This window comes from Typopeltis vanoorti, chromosome 1, assembly GCF_054136105.1.
Source record: "Typopeltis vanoorti isolate ZY-2024b chromosome 1, IOZ_Tvanoo_1.0, whole genome shotgun sequence".
Classification (NCBI taxonomy): domain Eukaryota; kingdom Metazoa; phylum Arthropoda; class Arachnida; order Uropygi; family Thelyphonidae; genus Typopeltis; species Typopeltis vanoorti.
Window position 1 is genome coordinate 3,024,788 of NC_143549.1, and position 26,972 is coordinate 3,051,759.

General features: G+C 35.3%; 1 protein-coding gene across 3 annotated transcripts in view; it reads left to right on the plus strand.

The window, feature by feature from the left end:
- Positions 1-26,972, plus strand: part of Cadps (calcium-dependent secretion activator 1) — a 1,213,340-nt gene that overhangs the window by 765,506 nt on the left and 420,862 nt on the right. For all 3 annotated transcript variants that reach the window (XM_090396519.1, XM_090396528.1, XM_090396537.1), the window contains one exon: positions 1,881-1,990. In XM_090396519.1, the coding sequence (XP_090252645.1) occupies positions 1,881-1,990 (110 nt within the window). The remainder of the gene's footprint in view (positions 1-1,880; positions 1,991-26,972) is intronic.

The window sequence follows — 26,972 nt, forward strand, 5'->3', positions numbered from 1 at the left end:
CCATCTGTGAAAACCATATAAGGCAGTTGTGAGCAGAGGAGTGAGAAACAGGTTCTTTACTTGAAGGTTGTTGTGAGTGGAATGCATTACCTGATTGTTGTGAATCTAAGCACACTGAATCAGTTTAAGGCATTGTTGGAGGAGCTTTGTGTGTGTGTGTGTGTGTGTGTGTGGTAGTTCATACTTTCACAACGAGTATGACTTCTTGGAGGTTAGATGTTAATGTTAAGATGATGATAATAATAATGAATATAATCATAATCATAGTAATCCTACATGCGATCGAAGAAAATATACCAACATCATCTTCCACAGCTTAGGAAGTGAGTTACAATGTTACAATGAACATGTAGATTGAGAAGATGAAATCATTGCAAGTATTCTATCAAAACACCAAGGTGAGGAATTAAAAGGTGAAGAAAGTGATGACAACACTTCTGAATTTGAACGAGTGACTACACAGAATGAGGAAATTTATTGATCAGTTATGACAAACATGTCATGTCAGTCATGAAATTATGACTTCATGCATGAACATTTTAGTGTAGATGATGGACTGCCTTCATTGCCTGCACTGATTTTGTGCACTCAAAGTCCATCAGAAGAGCATAGCAGGGTACACTGGATAAATTCTTCCAGTGATAAGTATTAGGAAGAATATAAATTAAAGATACCAAGAAATTATATTCTTCGTTTCATCCTTTATCCAAGTTAAGCAAACTAAGTTTGCATATGAACTAACTTCATGACAGGGCAATGTCATGAGGCATTGCCTCATATATAGAAGCTAATGACTTCACTTCAATTGCCTGAGTCCCATAATGCAATGCACATATCCTTATAGGTATGTATAATGGCCTTTCCTATAATGCATAGCTGCATTATGGGAAAGGCCTCTACCCAGACCAGTTTCAACCTTTATTGAAGTCTGATCAGTGGAAGCCAGACTCAGAAGTGATACTAAGGGTGAAATAATGCAGAAGTAATATTTCCATATACAAATATCCAAAGTTTTCACACCTTATAATTAAAATACTCTGGATTAGAGATAGATGTTGAAATTTTTTTTCCACTTGGTTATATTATAAACTAAAGATGCCAAGAAATTATATTGTCAGAAGAATATAATTTCTTGGCATCTTTAATTTATAATATAACCAAGTGAAAAAACTTTCAACAAGTATTAGCAAATAAAAGTTGAAAAGTAAGCTTGTGCATATTTGTTGTATTAATTATATTATATAAATTAAATGTTTCAATATCAAATATTTTCTGATATGATAATATTAGAATGTTGGCACATAACAGGCCTTCTGGAGAAAAATTGTAGATAGGAAGTATTGATGTAACTTTTCGTGTCGTACTATCATAAGATCATGTAACTACTGAGGATATATATCAGGAATTTGATGATGATGATAATATTTTCTAATGTGTTGTATGTCTTGTTTTAATAGGATTACATTGAAGAACTTTAAGGACAATTGAGGAAAATTTAAATATGTACATATTTCACTATTATAATTAATTTGCATAAATGATTTGCTTTTCAGTAAAATGTTAGTGTCTTTTTAACTATTAAAATGAAACTTCATATAATTCAAGCAGCCATTTAATTGGGCCAAAATGTTGTAGTCCTAATATGTCCCAAATAACTGGAATCTACTGTGTGTGAGTGTGAGAGAGAGAGTGGGATATATATATGCACAGTCAATGAAAAATTTTTAGTACCTTATGCATTTTTTAAAATTTTGGATTAATTTCACACTTAAAAATTAATACTATTGTATCATTAAGAATACAATAAATAAATTGCTTATTTGGTTTACTTTCATGTTAGAAGTAAATTATCTAAATTTGTAGGGTTTTTTTTTTTTTAGACTCAACTGAAGATGACAGTGTTTTGTCCAACAGAAAATTAGAAGACTTAATTCATCTAGCTGAGCTCTGTGTTGATTTGTTGCAACAAAATAATGAGCATTATTCTGAGGTGAGTATTGTAAATATATCTATGTTCATTTCTTCTTTTCTTTTCATTTGTCATTTTATTCGGCACTGAATTCAAGGTAAGCTATTTTATTTATTTTTATTTTATTTTTTTTTACATTCAAAATTTTGGTTGAGTTTTGTGTTATACATTAATTTATCTTTACTTTAATTAGGTAGCGAGATTCCTCTTTTATTTTATTTCATATCTGTTTGAATGCTCTGTCATGGTAGTTTTATTGAATGTAATCAGAGTTGATATGGTAGCATAGTTGCTAATCTAAGATTATTCATATTGAAACATGTTAGTTTTAAGCTATTTTAGTGAACAGAATTTTATTTTGAAAAGTAACAAGGCTTAGTTATATGCCTAAGGGCATCCCTAGTGTAGAATAGAACTACTATAGTATATATACTCTGTAGTATTGCACCATTACATCTGTAGGCTGCTTTTAATAATCAGAATCATATTTGGAAGATTTTGAATCATATTGATATGCTGTATTCTTAAACTGCTTAAGTTTCATTTGTTAAGTAATTACCTCATCATACATGATTCTGAATATAAAAAAAATATATATATATATATATATACATTCAGAATAAAATTAAACACATCATAATAATTAAATTGATTAAACTTTTGAAATTACTTTATTTTCAAAAAAAACTTTAAGACAAGTTTTGTTACCATTTTAGCAAAATTTCATTATAAGCAAGTAGAGTGACAGTTGCAGAATTTAAAATTACAGTAATGATGTTGTGTGTGTGTGCATTTCAAAGCAGCAGGGAATTAGGGAGGAACTACGATTGAGTTTAGTAGAATAAGAGCAGAGTTGTTCTATATATAGTTGTACAATTGAAGGTGAGTTAGCCGATCTCATACAGAGATAGCAGGGTTTTTTCTCCCGGAAACTTGGGTTTTACATCCGGCATACAGACAAATCGGCCTTCAGGACACACACATACTTTACAGACAAAAAATACTAGTGGTGGTGGTGGGCAGTAGATGATGGTGACAGATGGAAGTGGTAGAGACAAAGTATTGTAGAGTAGAATATTGTGACACCTCCCTCGATGGGAGGTGTCACAATATTTAATAATAATATATTAAATATGTGAAGGAAAGGAAAATTCAAGATAGTCATTCCAGTTCAGTTACAGTTGTGAAACAGCTTTCTTTGTACATGGCTTCTGGTAGAAGGAAACACTACTGTACTGCTTCTCCTCCAAGAGTGCACTCTTGAGATTAACAAACATAATAATCTACTGAGGGATTCTAGTCATGAAACTAATTGAGTGATAACATTTTGGTATATTATGCTAGGTTTCCAAGATGCACAAGACGAATGATCCATCCAAATAAGTACTCACTTCTGTAGACAGTCCTCTATATATTCTAGGAAGCACCTCACTTTAGATCATTTTAGCATTTGTTGATAATTCTGTTCTCACAAAAAAAAAGTTAACATTTTAAAAATAAGATTTCCACCTTGCTCTTCTGTTTTAATTAGTTTATATATAAACTCTACATACTTTGCACTGTCTAAAATTCACTTTAGAACTATAATTTTAAGTTTATTTCACTTTACCCTCAATGCAAGACTCTTTATGTACCAGAAGAAACTTTACTGAGTGATTAAAGAAATAATGATGGTTTCTCCAATCTTGATGACTGTTATATGCAACATTTCAAACATCACATCTCAAACACTTTTATTTCCAATTTTTAATATTAATTTTAATTTTCAGTCTTTACCATCAAAATTATATATCTCCTTTAAAAAGATTAACACAGCCCTTCAGAGAATTCAGTTTGCTTTCAAGATCTTGTTCAAAGATGACCTAGCAGCCTTCAGTCTACAGAACAGAAAACCAACAGAAGAAGACACTGATTCTATGGTCCATCATATTCATTGAATCCGCTTTTCTGAATGTATGGTAAAAAATAAATAAAATATACTTCTTTCTCATTCACCTCAAGAAGATGTTTTTAGGATCTCCATGGAATGGAGACCCTAAAATTCATGTGTAAGATTCATGTGAAAAACATGAATCTTCCACAGAAGGTTCTAATTCGACTGCGCATTGCATTTAGTTCTTTTGGTGTGCTAAGTATTAAATAATCTGATTCCCCTACTCTCAAGACCAGACATGGCAATATCAATCCACTTCAGGTTTCTAATAACTGAAATTGGAATGGGGCTTGTAAATTACCAATCATCCAAAGACTCTTAGGAACATCCATGCCACAGTGGGATTTGGACAGATAGCTTGTTGGTTGAAACCAGCAAAGGATACATGGTCAAAACATACACACTATCAGAATTCCAAGAGTAGCATTAAAATCAAATAACTGGATAAAGGATTAAACTAAATGTATTAAAATCAAATAACGTTAGCTTGACTTCTATAAGTATGCAAGTCTTTCTGATTTACAAAATAGATGTCTTCCTATATTTTCCAATGTTAACTTGTTCACTGTGCTAGCCCATACAGCAATCTATTAAGTTTCAGAGAGAGACAGCAGCCATTTCTTTCTTTATAAGTGTCCAAATCATGCAAGATACCAAAAATGAAAATTCAGATCCTTCCATAATGCATATTAGCATCTTCAATTAACATGAAAAAACACAAAAGATAAGAATATTATTTATTTAAGGCTATATATTTCAGCCTGAATATTACAGGCAATTGTCAGTAGCGACAATTAATTACAAATAGAACAAATAGTATGAGCACATTACAATAAAATTTTTATAATTCCACTCTTCTGTGAAGGATGGTAAGCTGATTGCTATCAAGTTCAGTGTCTAGTGAAAGTAGACTTTTGATAAATGGAAGTAATTAATTCACCTGATTGTGAACGAAGGAGTAGAATATCTGAAAAGGATAATTTGTTGTTTTTCCTATTTTGTAGTAAATTTATTTCATGGATGTAGATTGTTTATTATTATTATTATTACCCCAAGACCTCATGGAGTCAAAGACTTATCTGGGAGGTCCTTTTATTACACACACAGCTCATCATACCGTGTCTTAAACACACTCAAACTCCTTGCAGACACCACACTCTCAGGCAAGGCATTCCAACCATTCACAACTCTGCACGAAAAAAACCTGCCTCTCACTCCCCTACTCAAACCCTCTTTATACAGTTAACAGGGATGACCTCTGGTTCTCCCACTATTTTATGTAGAACTTCTCCAGCACTGATCCTATAACAACCCCTTACCAACTTGTAGGTCTCTATCATATCTCCCCTCTTCCTCCTGTAATGATGTAATTTGTAGAGTCCACCAGACTCTGCAAATTACATCGTCTCAATCTTTCCTCATACTTGACATTCCAGAGGTCAGAAACTACCTTAGTCAGTTGCCTTTGGACCCTTTCCAACATCTCTTTGTCCTTCTGAAAACCAGGTGACCAAATTTGGACACAATAGTCCATGTATGGCCTAATCAAAGCCTTATACTATGGAACAAAAATTTCCCTTCTTCTACACATCAGTGTCCTCCGCATCATTCCCAGAAGCCTTTGTGTTGTCTTCACAATTTTGGCTATGTGTCCTCTAAATTTCATATCCTTATCCACTATATAACCTAAGCTAACCTTATATTAGATTAAAAAACAATAGGTAATGTGTCTTCATTATGAAACCAGATAGCAAAAACATTATATATATATATATATATATATATATATATATATATATATATATATAATGAATGCAAAATGAATGCTGAGGGGTGTATGAATGAAGAAAAAAAAAAAAAAGATGTATTCTAATTCCGATAATCCTAGCTCATATAACAAGGAAACAGTACATCAAGTTCCAGTAGAGGCTATTAGCATGGTTTCCATCCTCCAAAGATGAACAGTCTCCTCTACCAAGTTTCTTGTAATGTCATCATTCTTACTTCAGAGAAACTGGACACTCTGTAGAAAAGAGAATGCAAGAACACCATTCTTACATGAGCCAATGGTAAATCTGAAAAATCTGTCTTGGCACAGCATTGAATAGATAACACCACAACATCCTGTGACCTGAAACACTCTTACTTCACTGTCCAAACTTAAATAGGAACAACTGCCTCTCTCTCCTTCTAAGATATTGGAAAGTCTCATTTTAATCACACATCAATATTTTTTTTAAACAAAAGCTGATGAATTATCCTTTCTTTTTTTTTCCTAACAATTATCCTCATTACACGCGCTCCCCAAGAATTTACGGGCTACCGAAAATTCACAAAAAAAACACATCATTAAGACCTATAGTTGAAGGAATTGATAGCCCGATGTATCACTTAGCCAAAAAATTAGCAGCAACACTCAAGGAGTTGGTAGGTCATTCCCCCTCCTATATCAAAAACACACAACACTTCATAAACACCATCAAAAACATTACATTACATTAGAAAAAGATGATTTATTAGTCAGTTTTGATGTCTCTGCCCTCTTCACGAATGTCCCAATCAATGACACAATCCTTCTCCTACAGAACAAATTCCCTCCAGATATCACAGCGCTCTTTGCGCATGTATTACGTTCGGATTATTTTGTATGGCAAAACACCTTCTACTTACAAAAAGAAGGCACAGCCATGGGTTCGCCATTATCCTCCCCTATTGCTAACTTTTTCATGGAACATTTTGAGCAACTTGCCTTAGGTTCCTCCCCTTTAAAACCCAAAGTCTGGCTTAGATACATTGATGATGTTTTCTCGATCTGATCCCATGGCCGCCAGACATTAGACACATTCCTTAGCCACCTAAGCAAACAACACAAACACATACAATTGAAATTGAAAAACACAACACACTTCTAAGTTAAGGGGATAAAAAACAATAAGGGATTTTTATCCCCTTAACTTATATCAACCTCGCCAGAAAAAAATAGCCGTTTGGCTTTTCATCTTACAACACACTTCTGTTTCTGGATACATTGTCACACGTCTTCCCTCAGGCAATCTTTCCTTCACTCTTTATGGAAACCGACACATACAGGACAACATATACACATAAACTCCTACCACCACCCAACACAAAAACTAGGTGTCATTAATACTCTAAAAAACAGGCCTTTGAAGATCTGCTCCAATGAACATGCACTGAAAGACGAATTTAAAGTTATCACCAATACTTTTCTAAAAAATGGTTACAGTGAAAACACTATTAACAAAATTCGCAACAAGACCTCAATAAAAAAACAAAGATAAACCAGACTACAATAAAACTAGAACAATTCCCTACATTAAAGGAACAAGAAACAAAATAAACAGAGTACTACAAAAATACAACCTCAAAGCCACCTTTAAACTTCCTGCAAAATTAAAAAGCTTACTCAACTCATCCAAAGACCCACTCCCTCCACTAGTCCACCCTGGAGCATACCGGATTTATTGTACTTGCAACATACCATATATAGGAGAAACAGGATGCACAATTCCTATCAGACAAAAAGAACATAAACGACACATTAAATATAATAATTATGGTGAAGCTGGCCTTTCTGATCATGTCTTGAATTCCTTACACAGAGTTGACTGGAAAAGCACTTGCTGTCTACATCACACTAAAACATGGTATGAATGGAAATTTAAGGAAGCATGTGAGGTTATTATCAACCACCCCAATCTGAACAATAATGATGGTCTAAAAATCCCAAACATATGGAAGGTATATATTCGACCCACGGAACGTTCCTTACTAAGAAAAACTATAAGCAGGACTGTAAAAAATCCAGTATCTTAAAAGCCAAAATAAGAATTGTAATACTAAAAATAGGACATCATTGTTTCTGAAAGAATGTTTATTCCTGTCATTGTAAATAGAATTTAGTTTGATGTAATTTTTGTTTGTTTTTTCTCTAGAGGTCATGCCAGTAGAATAACATGTGATCAAATCATTGTTTCTTTAGCTTACAGTTAATAATGTAACTCAGCTTGTCTTGTATATTCACGTATGCTCGAGATGATGATCTTGATGTGAAGATCGAAATGTCGGGATAATAAAAAAGTTTTTTTAACACGGTTGTAAATTCCATAAATTTTTAAAATGAAAACTAATGAATTATCAGTATCGCAATATTTCCTCAGTCATACCATTGCATTGTATTATGTATAGCATTACATGGCTCTTACGTTTTTAAATCATCCATTGTTCACATTCTACTTTATAAGTAACTATTGTCACCAGAGATGATGACCTCTAATATTCAGCCTGAAATATATATATTGCCTTCCTTAATAAATAATAAATGGTATTACTTATCCCTTGTGTTTTTTTTCATGTTAATTGAAGAAATCTCTCATGGCACACATATCTCTTAAACAACAATGCATTTTTTTGGGGTGGAGGGGGGGGGTCATGAATCTGTCCTACAAATGACACTTGACTATCAAACTGTCCTCCTCATTTTTGGAAAATAACTTTGTTAAGCACTTCATAGTCACTCTCTATTCACACATTCTTGAATACAACACTTTTCTTCCTAATATCTTCATTTTTAATAAGATGTTGCTATTGCTGCCGTCTGTCATCTCTAGTTTTTCTCGGAACTCTCATATCTTTGTTTTCTAGTCTTTGTTTGTCTGTTTTATTTCTAACCAAACTCTCAATCCCTAATTTAAAATTGGTTTGAACATTGTCTTTTATATACCAATGTTAATGTTTCTGCCAGTTTCTCTCTTATTCCATATAAATTTGTTCAGCTTACTCTCCACTATACATGCTTTGTATATTCTGTTATCTATTTTCAAATTCAGTTGCTGTCTTCATTATAAGCACTGCCTGATTAATAACATATTGGATATGTTCTATAGATTATTCATGGAAAGCTTGAGAATGCATCAGGTGTTTTCATAGTTTTTGTCCTTTCATTGCTGGAGTTTTGTTGTTACAGTTTTTCTAATCTCTTCTGAAATATACATACATTTTTACCTGGGACACTCAAAGTTCGATCTTCTGATGATCAGGCTTTTGGAATTATGCAGTGTAGCTGTGAAAAACTTCTATACCTCCATTTTTATGATATCGGCTCAGACATGATTTAATGTTAATAGTTTGCTATCAAAAATGCATTTTATCTAAAATAACAAAAGTCTGAGAGACCAGAAAACTTACGTTATGATCTTGTGAATAAATTTATTCTTTTTCATTTATACTGTTAGACTTTGAGATTTACTTAAATGCGAAGTGTAAATAAACCTATTTTGAATGAATTCGAGATGATTAGAATTCATATAAATTCAATTAGAATGAAAGGTTATAAAACACACATAAGTAGAGGAGGGGGTGGAGAGTAGGTACATGGAGAATACAAGCCTTAGACCGGAGAAGTTACTAGTCTGGTAAGGAAGGCAAAACTGGAATATGACAAGAGATTAGCTTTGATATCCTAAAAGAAAAAAATCCTTACGAATTCTTTTATATTGCCAGTAGCAGGAAGAATGAATTTGAAATAATGGCATTGTTAGTCAAAAATGAGAGTAGAGTAGGTAACGAAGGCAAAACTGGAATATGACAAGAGACTGGCCTTGATATCCAAAAAAAAAAAAAAAAATCCTAAGGAATTCATTTGTTATTTTGTCAGTAGTAGGAGGAATGATTGTGAAAGAATGGCAGTGTTAGTCAAAAATGTGTGTAGAATGAAGAAAGAAGTAGAAAAAAGAAGTAGAAAGTTATTTAATGAATATGTTATTTGGGTATTTCATCCTAAAGAAATAAGTTTTAGTATTAGAGGGATGATACAGGGTTTAGAAGTGTGTTTCAAATACTGAGCACTCTGGATATTAATAAAGCAGTGGAACTGGAGGGATTTTGCTTTTGTTTTAAGAGACTGCACTAAAGAACTAACTGCTCTGTTGACCTGATTTTTCATTAAGAATGAATCTGGCTACAGAAAAGTTGTCCAAATAGTGGAAGGAGAGTAATTATGATAATGATAATAATAATATATTCTTGTTTCTTTTAAATTAAGTTTCAGTTTTTTAAGTATCTTGTCTTCATATTATACCTTACTTTTATATCAGATTTATTGATATTTATCAGACTATGAGATAAAAAAATAACAAATTTGGGAATGATCACTGAAATTATCATATATAAAAGAGAATGTATTCCCCATAAAATGGTATCTATAGAAATTTCATAATTGTCTTTTGTTGTTGTTTTTACTTTAAGTTTTTTATTTCATGTTATTTCATTTTATGACCAAAATTTATTTCAAAACAGCCAGATGAAAATTAAAAAGCTATTGACTGTGCTCATTACTGTCTCACAAACATCAGTCTCACACATACATACTTGAACATAAATGCTTCAACTTAAAAGTATGGAAAGGGATTAAAGTCAGAAAAGATTACTAATGGCTGCTAACTAGATTCTTTTCTTGGTTCAGTTAAAGTGATTGAAGTTGCTTGGATTTCCAGAGTGCTCAGGGATTGACACTGCTTTTATGATGTGATTGCAAACTCATAAATGGCAATTAGACCAGTGGGTTAAAGATACCAAGAAATTATATACTTGGTTTAATCCTTTATCCAAGTGTAAGGAAACAAAGTTTGCACCAGAAGTATTTTCATGACTGTGACAACTCGTATATAGAAACTGATGACTTCACATCACTTGTCATAGTATCCCATAATGCAAAACACATATCCTTACAGGTATTCATAATGCTATGCATTATGGGAAGGGTCATTACCCATACCGGTTTCGACCTTTATTGAGGTCTCGTCAGTGGGAGCCAGACCCAGACATACTATGGCAAGTGATGTGCCAGCTTCTGTGTATGAGTTGACCCGGTCCTGAAATTACTTTACGTGCAAACTTTGCTTCCTTACACTTGGATAAAGGATTACACCAAGAAGTATATAATTTCTCGATATCTTTAATTTATAATATAACCAAGTGGAAAAACTTCCAACAGTTCCAATCAACGGTGTGCTTCTGATTTTTATGGAGACAGTTGATTCTATAATAACATTAGTACTCTGACTGAGTTAGTGAAATATCATCATTAGATTTAAATACCTGAAATTTAATTAATAATTTTTTTTTTTTTTTTTTTAGGAAATGTATATAAGCAGAAGTTTTTTTAATTTTGCTTCTTTAGAAGGCCTTGATGAAACCTCGCTTAGACTATTGTGTGTAGGTCATCTGGTCTGCTTGTTTCTGTTGTGATTCTGATACAGTGGAAAGAGTGCAAAGGAGAATGCTAAAATAATGTCAGGATTATGGAATACAGATTAGGAATTTGTAGACAGCAGACATTGGCAAACAGGAGAAAGAGGGGTGTTATGACTGAGACTTACAAACGTCTGAAAGGGTCATACAAGATTTCAGTTGATGGAATTTTTAATTTTATGGAGGGTAGGGAAAATACAAGAGGGCATCCTTGGAAGCTGAGAATGCCACTAAGAGAGGGGGAGGGGTTGATGGCTAGATTTTTCTCTCATGAAGTGGTGTGTGATTGCAATGGATTGCCATTGGATGTTTGTGTGTAAGCAATGTGAATAAATTCAAGAACAAGTATGAAAGCTGGTGTGTGTACTATGTGGCCTCCCTCAATGAGTCCCTGACTCCCTGGAGGTCTCTCTTAATAAAAATACCTGAGATTATATTTTTTTAGGAAATGCATATAAGCAAAAGTTGTTCTAAAAAAACTGCATTATGATTATTACTTTCCTGACCCCCATTGGGTCGCGAGACTCATCATGGAGATTAGAAGAGACAAACAAAATAAAAGAAATATTGGTTTTGAAATTTTGGTTTTCAAATATTGGAAACATTGATTGGTAGTACAAGATTCATGTGTTAACACTTTTAAAGAAAATGGAGTTATTACTAATGCTGGTCTTGAGAAACAGTGACTACCAGGAAAATATCCATCTTACCACTTGAATATAGAAACCAATTGCATTAAGTATTTATCCAGGTATCTGAATGAGAACTTGAATAACATATCATATATTAGTTCCGTGGTTGAACTAAAGGTTAGTCTGGAAATCCTGCTCTAGAGATCCAACACTGAACATTTTCCTTCACACACTTGAAATACACTTGCTCCCATTGATGAGATCCCAGTAAAGTTTGAAACTAGTCTGAGTATAGATTATTATGCAATGTGAGATTATATCTCACATTGCATATTGGAGGAAGGTTAATTTAAGTAGGAGATATATTTCATTACTCCGATGAAATTTCTTATTAATTTTTATATTTTCATTCATTCTTAAAACTTTGGGGGAAGAGAGTTTCCTGAGTGATTGATAGCAGGATAATAGAGATATTGTGAAATTTAGATGGTAAAATTTCTCCAAAAGAAAAAACACAACAACCATTACTACCTGATGTCTATCAAATTCATTATAATTGCATCTTATTCTATTTCATGCAAACAGGTCTCCTCCATCACAAAATGTATTTTAGAACCTCATTCCTGTATTCAACTCATTATTTTAGATTTATGGAAACAATTAGTTTGAAATAAAAACTTTAATAACGTTAAAACATTAAGGTCTTCTTCAGGAATATATACGTGTGTGCATGCATGTGTGTGCACAACATTCCATCCATTAAACTATCACCATACTGTATTAAACTACATATGGGTCATAAATCCTCAAAATGCTTGAGTCAGTACAGAGGAGAGAGCAATTAGACTTATTAATGACCCATCTCTTACCAACTCACTTTCCCCATTTCCACACAGAAGTTGGTTTCCACACTATCTGTACTCTACAAATACTTCTGTGGGAAATGTTCATCTGAAATAGCATCAATAATTCCCCAACTAAGTAATAAGCTCATTAGAACACATGCAGCTGCTGCTCAACATCCCTTCATAGTACACCTTGAAACCCACAGAACAAGTTTCTTTTCCTCCTACACCTTCATCCCTGCAAATGCTATATTGTGGAACAGTCTTCTCCCTGTTGTGTTTACATTGTGCTTACATTTGATTTAATGGACACTATATTGTGTTTCCCAAGAAACACAATATAGTGTCCATTAAATCAAATGTAAGCAAATTCCTCCTTTCTCAACCCACTACCTATGTATAGTACTAATCTACTATAGGTGATCAACCAAACAACCTCTCATGTATGGGCTCAAAATAAAAGTTAAAAATAATAATAATTAACTTATCTGTCACCTTAATATGAAAAGTTAATGGATTCTTAAGGCATTACCTTATGTGATTGCAGATAATGCCCATCACAAAGTTGTCCCTTGAGTTCATATTGTCATTCACTCATTCCTGATTTCTCTTTCCGATGAACTTTTTCAACACTTTTACTACCCCTCTTGTGATACTAATTGGTCTATAATTTGCTACCACAGACTTAGATCTTCCTTTATACAGAGAAACTATTTTTTTCTCATTTCCACTCCCTTGGGACTTTGCCAGAACTGAGACTTACTTTAACAGCCTAGTCAAAGGCATCGCCAGTTCCTCTGCACATTCTCTTAATGTGCTAAGCCTATACCCCATCCAATCCCAGAGTTGTATTTGCATTCAGATTCTGCAATATACAGTGCACTGGTATCCAAAAGCTAAGGACAAACTACATATTTACATGTACATGAAAAAGTTTTCATGGCTACAACTAAATCTAGGTATAAATTTATTGCCAGCATATTAATAAATTATATTACACAAAAAATGTGTCATAAATTTTGTACAAATTAAATTGCAATAAGCTCTGGCAAAAGTCACAAATTTCCTATGGATGTAGTTAAGGAATTAATGCACAGTGCTTACAGAAAGCTATGCAGATAGACATTTCAGTATGGAATATATTCACCCCGAACTGCAATGCAGATTTCACAACATTGTAACCATGCTTAGCACCATCTATTCCCATTCAGGAGTTCATGAGGCAAACTTGTCCACTTCTCCTTCAGAGTAATGATGAGGCCTTTTGTTTTCAGCAGGGAAATGTTGAGCAGCAGTGCAACTCCCTGTTGCTTCTGAAACTTGTTCTGTGGGGTTGAAATCTGAGCATGCTGGCCACTCAATTGGATTAATATCTTCAGTCTCCAGAAGTATCTCCACTGCTCGTGTATAATGTGTTATTGCATTGTCATCCAAAAAAATTAATTTCTTTGCCTTCAGCACCCAAAATAGTTTAACATGAGATTGAAAATCTTTGTTGCATATCATCACCAGTCATAGTCCCTTTTTCCAACACTTGTAGCTTGATGCATCTATTAAGCATAATACCTCCCAAGCACCACTGTATTTATCCCTTTCTAGAACATTCTTGTAATGCTAAGCAGTACTACTTTCATGCTAGAATCATTCGCCATCTGGAATCAGAGTGAAGTCTAAAACGACTCATCTGTAAAGAGGTACTTTAGCCCACTGGTGTCTTTCCCAATTTTTATGGATACAGCACCAGTAAAATGATGTTCTGCAATCAGCTGTGGTTAAAGGGACACAGACTACAGGCCTTCAGACATATAGGCAGACATCTGCGACAGTTTGTCAAGATCTCTACATATCTTGCTTGAATGGAGCTGACTTGCAAACTTTCCTGCCATGTTGCATCAATGCTGTTTTAAAAAAAATTTGTCTTCATACTGCATGGTAGAGTGAGGCCAAACTCTGGCAATATCCGTAATTTTCTGGCTTTCTTCAAGCTTTTCAATGATTCTTCCCCACTTGAAATCATCTAGATCAGTGTTTCGCAAACTGTAGTCCGCAGACCCCAGGGGTCCGCAAGTAATTCAAAGGGGGTCCACGGGTAGTTTATTTTCATTAAACTTTATCGTGTTGCTCACACCTGGCCTAATTGATATGTTCATATTCTTCCGAATATCTCCATTTATAACAGTATTGCATTGTCATAAATGACACATTTAGTGTTGTAAAATTGTAATTTATTACTTCTTCTTTATGATATGTAAAATATAAAAAATTTCCATTTAGGATTTTATGAGGGCCGCAGTGAATTATCATTCACTACAGGGGGTCTGCGACATATTAAATATTAACATTCAACTATTTAAATTATACATTTTTTGGTCGTAAAATGTCACAAAATATAAGCCTTATTGTTAAACTGACCATAGATTTTTAATTCATACGTATGTTCATACAATATTGCCTACCGGTTTCGCTAGTAACTGACTAGCTTTTTCAAGGCTTGCACAGTACAAAAAAATTATAAATGCAAAAAAGGTTTAAGAATACAAAAATAAAACATTAGTACCTGTTAGGTAGCTAAGGTAACACGTTCGCGTGACATTTCTACTCAGTATCATGAACACGTGTTACATGCAAACGTGTAATATGATTATTCGCGTACTGTAGTTCTGTTGAACTGAGGGAATTAATTAGGTTTTTTCAAGTTTGCAACTTTATTCCTTCATGAAAAGAGCTTCCTTCAAATGCAGTTCACTTTGCACAGCATTTTGCCTTTTATCCTGTTGAGGGCTACCACATGTACCTGTTTTCTACATGAAGTCACCAGTTATACCAATTGTCACAAGCTGATTCATCTGAATTTGAAGTTGTAATCTTCAGAAATAGTGTTCGTCCTTAGGTTTTGAACACCAGTTTACTAAGTGCTTCAATTCTTCACCCTCTCTCTTCTCACATCAGCCCTGGCAAATGAATGGGGGTTTGTCGGTTCAATGCAGCAAAATGTAAAGTCTTGAAGTTTGGGATCCATCGATGGGAGGATGCATATTCGATTTGAGGAGCTGTACTGGAGGAGGTAAAGGCCGGCCTGGCTGGCCGGGTGGTTAGCATATCCACTTCCCAGCCAACAGGCTGTGGGTTCGAATCCCACATAGGCATGGATGTTTGTTATTCCTCTCCCAATATAGACCGGGTCACCATGGGAGCAGTAGACCCAAAACCTCTCACAATGGGAGAGGCCTTCACCCGGTAGTGGGAAAAAAAAAAAAAAACTGGAGGAGATAAGGGAGAAAAGAGATCTAGGGGTGATGATTGATAGAAAACTGAAATTCAGGGAGAATTTCAGTTTTCTATCAATCATTACATTACAGTATGCGAATAATCATATTACACGTTTGCATGTAACACGTGTTCATGATACTGAGTAGACGTAATCATTATGTTGTATAAGACTCTGATCACACCACACTTAGGCTATTGTTCTCAGATTTGGTCCCTAGGATTTGAAGAGGATAAATTGACTGTGGAAAGGATACAGAGGCAGATAACGAAGATGGTTTCAGGACTATACAATATGAGTTATGAGGATCGACTGAGGGAATGTGGACTGCAGAGTCTGGTGGCTAGAAGAAGGAGAGGTGATATGATCGAGACTTTTAAACTGTTGAGAGGCAGTTACAGGGTAGACATTGGAGAGTTCTTTCACTTGGTGGAATGGTAGGAAGAAGCGATGACAAGGGGCCATCCCTGGAAGTTATGAAAGGAGGCTGTGCACAAGAGGGTGAGGAGTGGTTTCTTTGTATGGAGGATGGTTGAACCTTGGAATGCATTTGCCTGAGAGAGTGGTTGGAGCGGGAACGGTCAGTGGGTTCAAGAAGTGGTATGATAAACTTTGTGTTTCCTAAAAACGACCTCCTGCGATGAGTCTTTTGACTCCATGGAGACCTGGATAATAATAATAAGAAGAAGAATATCTTCACTTGGATCATATACCATTGCAATGATCAATGAATAGTTCAACAACTTTTTCTCCCTTCATTACCTCTCTACCATCTGCACTCATTAAAGTTATTCTTCCATAGTCATTCTTCCTTCTACTTGCCACATAACAATATAATTCACCATAATCACAAACTTATTAAATCTATGCCTAGAAGAGGGAAAGATACCAACTGGAAAAATGCTACTCTGATACTGTTGAATTGGATTTTAACATTATTGATGCGAACATAGATTGATAAGAAAATAACTATTTATTAACTTAAAAGCTGATATTATATCCAGCATCTTCAGAGCACACAGACAAAATTTGTGACAACAGCAAGACAACCACAATCTAATGTAGCAGTGGGACTTGTATAAGTAATTGCAGCGTGCAACACTAAAGTCCTAATTAGGCACCATCTAAGTTAAAAAAAAAAACAGTAGTCCAAAGTTTTGAAAAATACTAGTCCAGTTAGTAGTCTTTGAAAGTTTTGAAAAATAGTAGTCCAAAGTTTTGAAAAAAAAATTAATTTGGTCTTAGGATCACTGTCTTCCAAATCTTTGGTAGATTTATACAGCCATACTGTATTTGTTGGGGTTTGAAATATGTTTTAAGGCTTCTGTTGATTCCAGGAACAACCTCTCTGACTTGTAAAAGCTTCTGTGGTACTTTTGATTTTTTCCAGTTGATCCCGTGTGCAGGGGTATTCTAAGCATGGTCTGCCAGACCACACTTGCCATAGCCAAAGTGCCAGATATATTTTTTGTGTTCACTGAGGCAGATATTCACAGTTCTTCCTGACTGTCCATAGTAAACTTGATGACATGAAGAGAGCACTTCATAGACTCCTGTATGCAATAAATGAGTGAATCTGTCCTTAGGTGAACGGATGAGAGTTGCCAATTTCATAAAGCGTTTAAATATGGCGTGTAGTTGGAGTTTGTTAAGCACCCTAGATATCTTTTCAGATGTGCATTTAGTATACGAGATGGTGATAGTTTTGTTGTAGTCTTCTGTGGTAGATAGGGGGGGGGAATAGCATTTAGTATTTTATTTATCTTATGGGGGTTATAGCCATTGGTCAGGAAGGCGTGATGCAGGTGAGCGCAAGTTCAGCAGTGAGAGCAACGTCATTGGAACAGATTGCTCTGGCTCTATCGGTTAGTGTTTTTAAGATACCATATTGTTGAGAAGGGTGACGGTGTCATTGTTTGTATAAATATCTCCCTGTATGTGTGGGTTTTCTATATACCGAGAATGATAAGGAACCTTCTGGAAGACGTGTGTCCAGGAAAGGCAGGCAGTCATTGGCTTCTAGTTCCGTTGTAAAGTGGATTTTAGGGTGCTGGCTATTTAGATGCACTAAAAATGTATTCAATGTGTCTGGGCCATGTGGCCAAATAGCAAACACATCAACAACTTGACATAGCCAGAGACTAGGTTTGAGAGAGGCTTCTGTGCAGTACAAAAGTACTGCACAGAAGACTTAAATCATATTCCAAACCTCAACAAGTATGGCTGTATAAATGTACCAAAGATTTGGGAGACAGTCATCCTAAGATCAAATTAATTTTTTCTTTTCTTTTTTCTTTTTTTTTTTCAAAACTTTGGACTACTATTTTTCAAAACTTCGGACTACTGTTTTTTTTATTTAGATGGTGCCTAATTAGGACTTTAGTCTTGTGTTGCATGCTGCAATTACTTATACTAGTCACACTGTTACACTGGATTGTGGTTGTCTCGCTGTTGCATCAAAACTAATGCAATATTCAAAACACTCCAGAATCAGGGAGTTCCTGGATAATATGGACCTCCTCCGGGAAATATACCCAACTGTAACAGCAACAATCCAACTTCTCATGAGTAGCAATAAAATATCAATTGAAAAAGGTCTCCGAGAAGGAGACTCTCTATCATCCAAAATCTTTACAGCAGTCCTTCAAGAAATATTTAATAACAAAAACTTAACACACCTAAGATATACAGTTGATATTGTAATTTTTGCAAACACTCCAGAAGACCTTAATATAATGATAGAAGACCTATATCATGAAAGCAGAAAAGTCAGTCTAAAAATAAACAGAGAAAAAACTAAAATCATATTTAATCATTTTTTAACACCAAAAAACATAATAATAGAAAACAATTTCTTGGAAAGAGTCTCTTCATATACATACTTAGGTCACTCATTGATCTGAAACTGTGGACTCCAAAAGGAAATAAATAGGAGAGTTCAACATGCCTGAAGTGCATTGAGAAACTTGAAAAGTATTTTTCAAAACAATGATGTGCCACTCTGTTTAAAAAGGAAGACATTTAACCAGTGTATACTTCCAGTCATCAAATATGGTTGTGAAACTTGGTCACTAACAAAAGCACTGGCAAAACTAACAACAACTCAAATAAAAATGGAGAGTTTGATGCTAGGCATCACATTAAAAGATAAGAAGTGAAACACCTGGATAAGAAGTCAGACTCGCATCACTGACGTCATTCTTCACCATAAGCGACTAAAATGGAAATAGGACGGACATCTATCCAGAAAAGAAGATGAGCGATTGACCACCATACTAATGAACTGGATTCCTAAAAGAAGGTGGAGTGACGAATTGTTAAATTTTGTTGGAGAAAATTGGCATTCAACCATTGCCAAGAACAGAGAAAGCTAGAAAGAACTGGAGGAGGCCTTCGTCCAGCAGTGGACAGAAAATGGCTGAAAAGAAGAATAATAATGAGAAGAATCTGATTTTGCCTTCCTTATCATTCTGGTCACCTTTCTTGCCTGACCCTTATATTGTTCATTAGTTAGCTAGTCTCCTTTTTCCTTACATACCTTCCACACATTTTCTTTGTTTGCAGTTCGTGCTTAATAATACTACTCATCCACTTAACTCCTACATAAATTACTCTCCTGATCTTGGGTATTCAGGTGATATTGTTTCCTCCAGATATCCCTTATCTATCCTCCATGTACTGTGAACATCTTTCACTTGCAAATGTTTATGCCACAATACAGCTTGAAGCTGCCTCCTAAGTATATCATAATCACGTGCCTTGTAATTCTACGTGTACCCCTTAAGTTGAATTTCCACATGTTTTGCTACCTCTCAAGTCAACGCCACATACCAGTGTCAAACTTTTTTATCACTTTTCCCAAACCGATTGCGAAAAGTGATGTTTTCTCATCACTTTTCCCAATCAGAGGCAATGCACCACCTAGTTATGGACACATCTTCTGATCCCGTGACAAGATACGACACTCTAGTACCCTGAGTCCCCTCCATCACACTCTGCTCCAAATAATTATTATTATTATTACCCAAGAACCCATGGAGTCAAGACTCATCTAGGAGGTCCTTTTATCATACACACAGCTCATCATACCACTATTTAAACACACTCAAATTCTCTGTAGACACCACACACTCAGGCAAGGCATTCAAATCATTCCCAACTCTGCATGCAAAAAAAACCTGCTTCTCGCTCCCCTGCTCACACCCTCTTTATACTAAGATTGTTTTAAAAGTTTGGTAAATAAGTTAAACGCATTTTTTTTCGAAAAAATCACCTTTATTTTTCAACATAGTCTCCATCGAGGTCTACACATTTGGTCCAGCAAGTTTCCAATTTTTTCATCCCATCTAAAAAGTAGAATTTGTCAAATTGTGCAAAATAGTCATTGACAGCCTTGATGACATCCTTGTTCGAAGAAAATTTTTTCCCACTGAGCTAAATTTTAAGTTTGGGAACAAGAAGTTACATAGGGCCAAGTCCGAAGAATGCGATGGATGTTGAACCAATTCGAATCGCAATTTGTGCAATTTTGCCATTGCAGTGGCTGATGTGTGGGATGGTGCATTGTCTTGATGAAAGAGCACTTTTTTTGTGTGCCAACCTTAGCTGTTTTTTCTTCAGTTTTTTTTTTAAACGGTCCAATAATAGACTCCTGTTATTGTCTTACTTACTTACTTAATCGTCTTCACTTCACCTGGGAGCATAGATCTTCCACCACCATTTTCCACAGGACTCTGTTTTTTGTTTCTGCTTTTATTTGGTTCCACTTTTTATTAATATTTGTTTTTTCTTTCAGTATTGTTCTTTTCTCTTGGCCTTCCTCGTAAAACAGGCTCTAGATTGGAACCCTTGGGTTCTAATCTAGAGCCTGTTTTACTATTATTTTATCTTCTTTCCTCAACACATGCACTAACCATCTCCATTTCCTTTCGCATATCTGTTGCAACATGGGTTTCTGGGTTTTTCTCTGCCATAGCTCTTCATTTGATATTTGTTTTGGCCAATATATTCCCAGTACCATTGTTTATGAAGACCTGGACGTTGTTAACTATCTTTTTGTTTAACATCCACATTTCTGATCCATACATTAGTATTGCCTTTACATTTGAGTTAAATATTCTCATTTTAGGTTTTATTGACAAATTTTCGTTTTTCCAAATATTTCTAAGTTGGTTGAAAGTTGAATAAGCCAGCTGTTTCCTTCTGTTTATATCTTCACTAGTTCCTCCTTTTATTGATACTATTGAACCAAGGTATATAAACTGTTCTACTTCTTTAAGTGGTTTTTCTTAAAGGGAGCAGACATCATACCAGGCGATATACTATCTCTGCTATAAGTTTTGGATTTTGCTTTTAGTATATTGCCTGGTATGATGTCTGCTCCCAGTAGTTTATCTGTTTTGATCTGAGTTATTGCTTTTCTAATTTCTATTTTTTTTTTTTTTTTATTTCGTTCAAATTTATATCTAATGATGCATTTTGTTCATTTAATTCTGGGCTCTGGTCACCATCAGTCATTTCTTGAAATTTCTCAGAGAAGAATTCGACCCATGTATTTATCTGTTCTTTTTCATTTAATAATAGTTTTTATTTATTGTATATAGGAACTATCCATTTGTTTCTTTTCCCACTTAATTTGCTTGTAATATCATACAACTTTTTAGTATACAACTTACAAGGATATGAGAGACAGGGTCATGGCCTAGAGACTGGAAGAAGTCTGTTTTCATACCACTACATAAGAAAGGAGATATGAATGCATGCAACAACTATAGAACTATTAGTTTAGTATTTCGTGCAGGCAAAATTTTATTGAAGATCCAAAGTTGAGGCAGAGATGCCTGAGGAACAAGCAGGTTTTAGGAAAGGTAAGGGCACCAGAGATAAGATCCTTTGCTTTAGACAACTCATTGAAAAATATAAAGAATTTAGACTTCCTCTGGTTATGTGTTTCTTAGACTACTCTAAAGCTTTTGACTGTGTTCAGCATGTGAAACTTTGGGAAGTAATGAAAATAATGGGTTTTCTTCAACACACTGTCTGGTTGATAGCCAACTTGTTGTACAGGGAGCAAGAAGTCACAGTTGTTGGATAAGAACAGGTGTTGGATTGACTGATTGGCTTCAGGTTGGAAAAGGAGTAAGGCAAGGATGTTTACTTTCGCCTCACTTGTTTAGTATATATATGGAGGACAGCATGCGTGAAGCATTGGATAAGCTCAAGGCAGGAATTAGGATAGGAGGTAGATTGATCAGTAATCTGAGGTATGCTGATGATACAGTACTCCTTTGTAATGATATGGAAGAACTAGGACTAATTCTTGACATAATTAACAAGATCAGTAATAACAGAGGACTTCAACCAAATCCTAACAAGACGAAGATTATGGTTCTCAAAGGAAATGCAAACAGGGAAGCTCTTGACAAACAAGTTTACCTTAATGCAAAAAGAGTTCAGGAAGTCAAGTTTGAGTACCTGGGATCCATTATTAATGTGAAGAATTGCTGTTCAGGAGACATCAGAAGAAGGTTAGGAATGGCTAAAACAACAGTCAGAGACTTGTCTAAAATCTGGAAGGATAGATCTATCTTCATGGAAACAAAGTTGAGAAATTTGGATGCAGTTGTTTTTCCAACAGCGACTTATGGATGTGAGACTTGGAATCTAAAGAAGTCAGATAACAAAAGGATATCTGCTTTTGAGATGTGGTGCTACAGAAGGCTGTTGAGCATATCATATACTGAAAGGCATACAGAAGAATGAGTGTTAGAAAAGATCAGTAGAACTTTAAGGCTCCTTAAGGATATTGACAAAAGAAAGTTAAAATATTTTGGACACATTGAAAGGATGGAAGGAGGACTTCTCAGAACAGTAATAGAAGGTAAAGTTCCTGGAAAAAGAGGAAGGGGTAGACCATAAATGAGATGGGTGGATGGTGTGTGTAGAGCAGCTAATCTTCAGAGAGTTGAAGTCTCCAGAAAAGCAAACAGGACTACATGGCAAAGCCTGGTGTGTCACATCACTGAGCATTGGAGTGACCATACAGCATCTGTGGATATCCAGTGAACATATAGATAGATATAGTATCTTCTGATAGGGGAGCTCTTCATTTGTGATTTTCTGTACCCATCTTATTCTTAGAATCTTCCTATAACAAGTTCTTTCAAATGCCAAAATAATTTTTCTTAATTCCTTATTTATTACCCACATTTCATATCCATACAGTACACCGCTAAAGATGCATATTTCCTTCCAGTACTTTTACTTTCATTTGCAGGCTGATCATTTTACTTTTCCAGATGTTATCCATGGCTTTCAGATTTGTTCTTCCCTTTGCAATCCTGATCTTTCTTTTTTTTCTTCTTTTTTTTCAGTCCAAATCATATGCCATTTTACTTCCCAAATATGTGAATTGTTCTACATTTTCTATATCATTTCCCTCCAGTTGTATCTTTTGTTTCATGTTCTTCTCACCAAATACCATTGTCTTTGTTTTTTCCAAGTTCATAACAAGTCCAAATCTCTTCCCTTCCTTATTTAACAGTTTCAATGTTTTTTGTAGTTCTATTTCATATTCTTCAATAATAACAATGTCATCCGCAAATGTCAGATTGTTAATTCTCATCCTATGTACTGAAACTTAAAAATAATTTCAAAATACCAGAGAGCTCATGAGAATATAACCTTTAAATTATACTTGCCAAAATTATATTCTTGCTTAATCCTTTACTCAAACCTGAGCAAACAAAGTTTGAATGTGAAGTATCCTCATGACCAGGCTACTTTTATAGACTAATTATTACTATTACTATTATTACGGGCAACTCCAGGGAGTCATTAGACTCATCGAGGGAGGCCCCAAATCATATTCATCACAACTATTTGACATTCATACGGTATCTATCATACCTCGCCTTAAACTCATTCACTGTCACAGCATCCACTACAGACTCAGGGAGCGCATTCCATTCATTCACTACTCTAAAACTAAAGAACCCAGCTCTAACACCTTTACTAACCACACTTTTGCCCAGTTTCCATGGATGTCCCCTAGTCCTCCCACAACCAGCCCTGTTCTCAAAAATATCTTCTGAATTAATTTTATAGAAACCCTTCAGTAATTTGAATGTCTCAATCATATCTCCCCTCCTCCGCCTATCAACCAATTTTTGCAACCCACAAATCCTCAACCTGTTCTCATACGGTTCATTCCACAGACCTGCTATCATCTTGGTCACTCGCCTCTGGATCCTCTCCACCTCCTCCCCATCAAGAAGAAACCTAGGTGACCAAATCTGAGCACAGTAGTCTAGATGGGGTCTTATCAAGGCTCGATAGAGAGGAACAATAACCTGCTTGTCTCTGCTTGTCAACATTTTCTTCAGCAACCAAGTGATTTGATGAGCTGTTTTGGTCACTTTTGCAATGTGTCCCCTAAATTTCAATTCCTTATCCACCAACACTCCTAAATCTCGTGCCTCATCAATTTCCTGGAGCAGGGTTCCACCAATGCAGTAAACTGCCGCCAATCTTTTCACCCCAAAATGCATAACCTTATATTTTGCCACATTAAATTGACATCCATTCTCCTTAGCCCAGACCTCCAATCTATCCAAATCATCCTGCAAAATTTTGACGTCATCTGCATTCACTATTGCCCTACCCAACTTCGCATCATCTTAATGCATAGTATTATACACCTCCAAATGGAAGCATGCTTTGCATTAATCTAACAGATAAGCTTAGGTGTTGATGGTTATTCATGACTTATTTTTCATGGTATTAACAACGCCACAAACACTTTTATCAACAATGATGTTTTATTAATGATGATCTGTGCTCTGATGATGCTGAGTTGAAAATCAGCATCATCAGAGCACAACACACATGTAAACGCGACAGTGAGTGAGTGAAACAATATAATTGCAAAAGACAAAAGATCTAAAGTCCTATTTTGGCGCCCTCTGACGGAAAAAAAAAAAAAAAAACAGCAGTTATCCAGGAGTTTTTCTTAGGATAACTGTCTCCCAAATTTTTGGCAAATTAATGCAACCATATTTGTTAAGGTTGGGAGAATTCTTCAAAGCCATTGCTGACTCAAAATATAATCTTTCAGATCTATAACGACTCCTAAATAGCACATTCGTTTTCCTCCATCTAATCTTGTGTGAAGGAGTGTCCGAAGCGTGGTCTGCCAGTCCTGACTTGCCATAGTAATAGTAGCGAATGTATCTTTCATGTTCTACCAGGTGGATGTTCACTGATCTTCCTGTTTGCCCATAATAGGCCAAGTCACAGTCACACGGAACTTCATACACTCCTGGGTGTGCTAAAGGGTGAAGTTTATCCTTAGGCGAGCGGATCAGAGTTGTCAACTTGACATGAGGTTTGAAAGTGGTGCGAAGGCCATGTTTCAACAATACTTTGGCTATCTTTTCCGATGTACCTGTGATATAGGGAATAGAAATGGTCATGTTGTATTCTTGTGTATTAGGGGAGGGCAGAGGAGAGGGCCTATGTAGTATTTTATTTATTTTGTAGGGATTGTAGCCGTTGGCTAAGAACGTATAGCGCAGGTATTGGAGTTCAGTGGTCAGAGCTGTATCGTTAGAACAAATGGCTCTGGCTCTGTGTGTAAGTGTTTTTAAAATGCCGTACTGTTGGACTGGATGATGATGTGATTGTTTATGTAGGTATCTTCCTGTGTGTGTAGGCATTCTGTAAATAGAAAAAGATAGTGATCCATCTGAAAGGTGGGTGACTAATGTGTCAAGAAATGGTAAACAGTTATTTGATTCTTTTTCTACTGTGAAGTGAATTTTGGGGTGTTGGCTGTTTAGGTAGGTGACAAAAGCATCCAAAGTGTCTTGTCCATGGGGCCAGATGGCAAACACATCATCTACATAGCGTAACCACACTTGTGGCTTGTATGTAGCTGTGGTAAGTACTTTGTTTTCAAAGTGTTCCATGTAAAAATTTGCTAGCAGGGGAGAGAGGGGGGGGGGAACCCATAGCAGTACTATTAATCTGTTTGTAGAATCCCCCCCCCCATGTAAAGTAACCTGCATTCATGGTAAATTGAAATAATTCAAAAATAGCTGGGGGAAATTTAGACTTGATTAAATCAAGTGTCTATAAGTGGTACATTGGTAAATAAGGAGGTGGCATCGAAACTAACCATTATGTCTGAATCTTTTAGGATTACATTTTTAACCAGTGTTTTGAAATGGATTAAATTTTTTACAAAAGTAAGAGGAGTTGCCAATAAGGAGGGCAAGCGACTTGGCTAAATGCTGGGCCAGTTTATATGTGGGACTATCTATGCTATCAACTATGGGGCATAGGGGAATATTAGTTTGGTGGATTTTTGGTGATCCATAAATACGGGGTGGTTTAACATGAATTGGTTTTATTTTCCTGATGATTTCTTTGGGCCATGATGTCACTTTTTTCAGTAATTTTCGGACTTTTTTCTTTTGAGACATCGTAGGGTCTCGATGTATAATTTGATATGTGGAACTATCACATATGATATCTTGCATTTTTCTGTTATACTCTTCTTTATTCATGATAACTGTTGCATTTCCTTTATCGGCTTTTGTAATAATAATATTTTTATTATTATATAACTTTTTTAGCGCAGTTATTTGCTTACGTGGCATATTGTTTTTTGGAGGCTTAGCCTTGTTTATAATACTTGCTATATCTAGTCACATGTTATTGGCCATTGCTGGCGGAAAATCATGGATACCCCGTTCTAATTTCATCATAATTTCTAGTTTAGGAATTTGTTTGGCTGTGATGGCAAAGTTATGTCCTAGACTGAGAGCGTTCTTGGCTTCTTCAGTGAGTGTTTCTGATGATAGGTTTACGACCACGTGGTCTGGTCAAAGTTGTGGTCGGGACTTCGTATGTTGGCGCTGTTGTAGGAGTTCAAATTTCTTTAGGGGTTTGCTTTTTACTTTTGTGAATTATTTTTTTGCTGCAACTTCAGAGATGTGCTGTAGGACAGTCCATATTTCAGGATTTAACACATTTATTAGTTCTTGTTGTA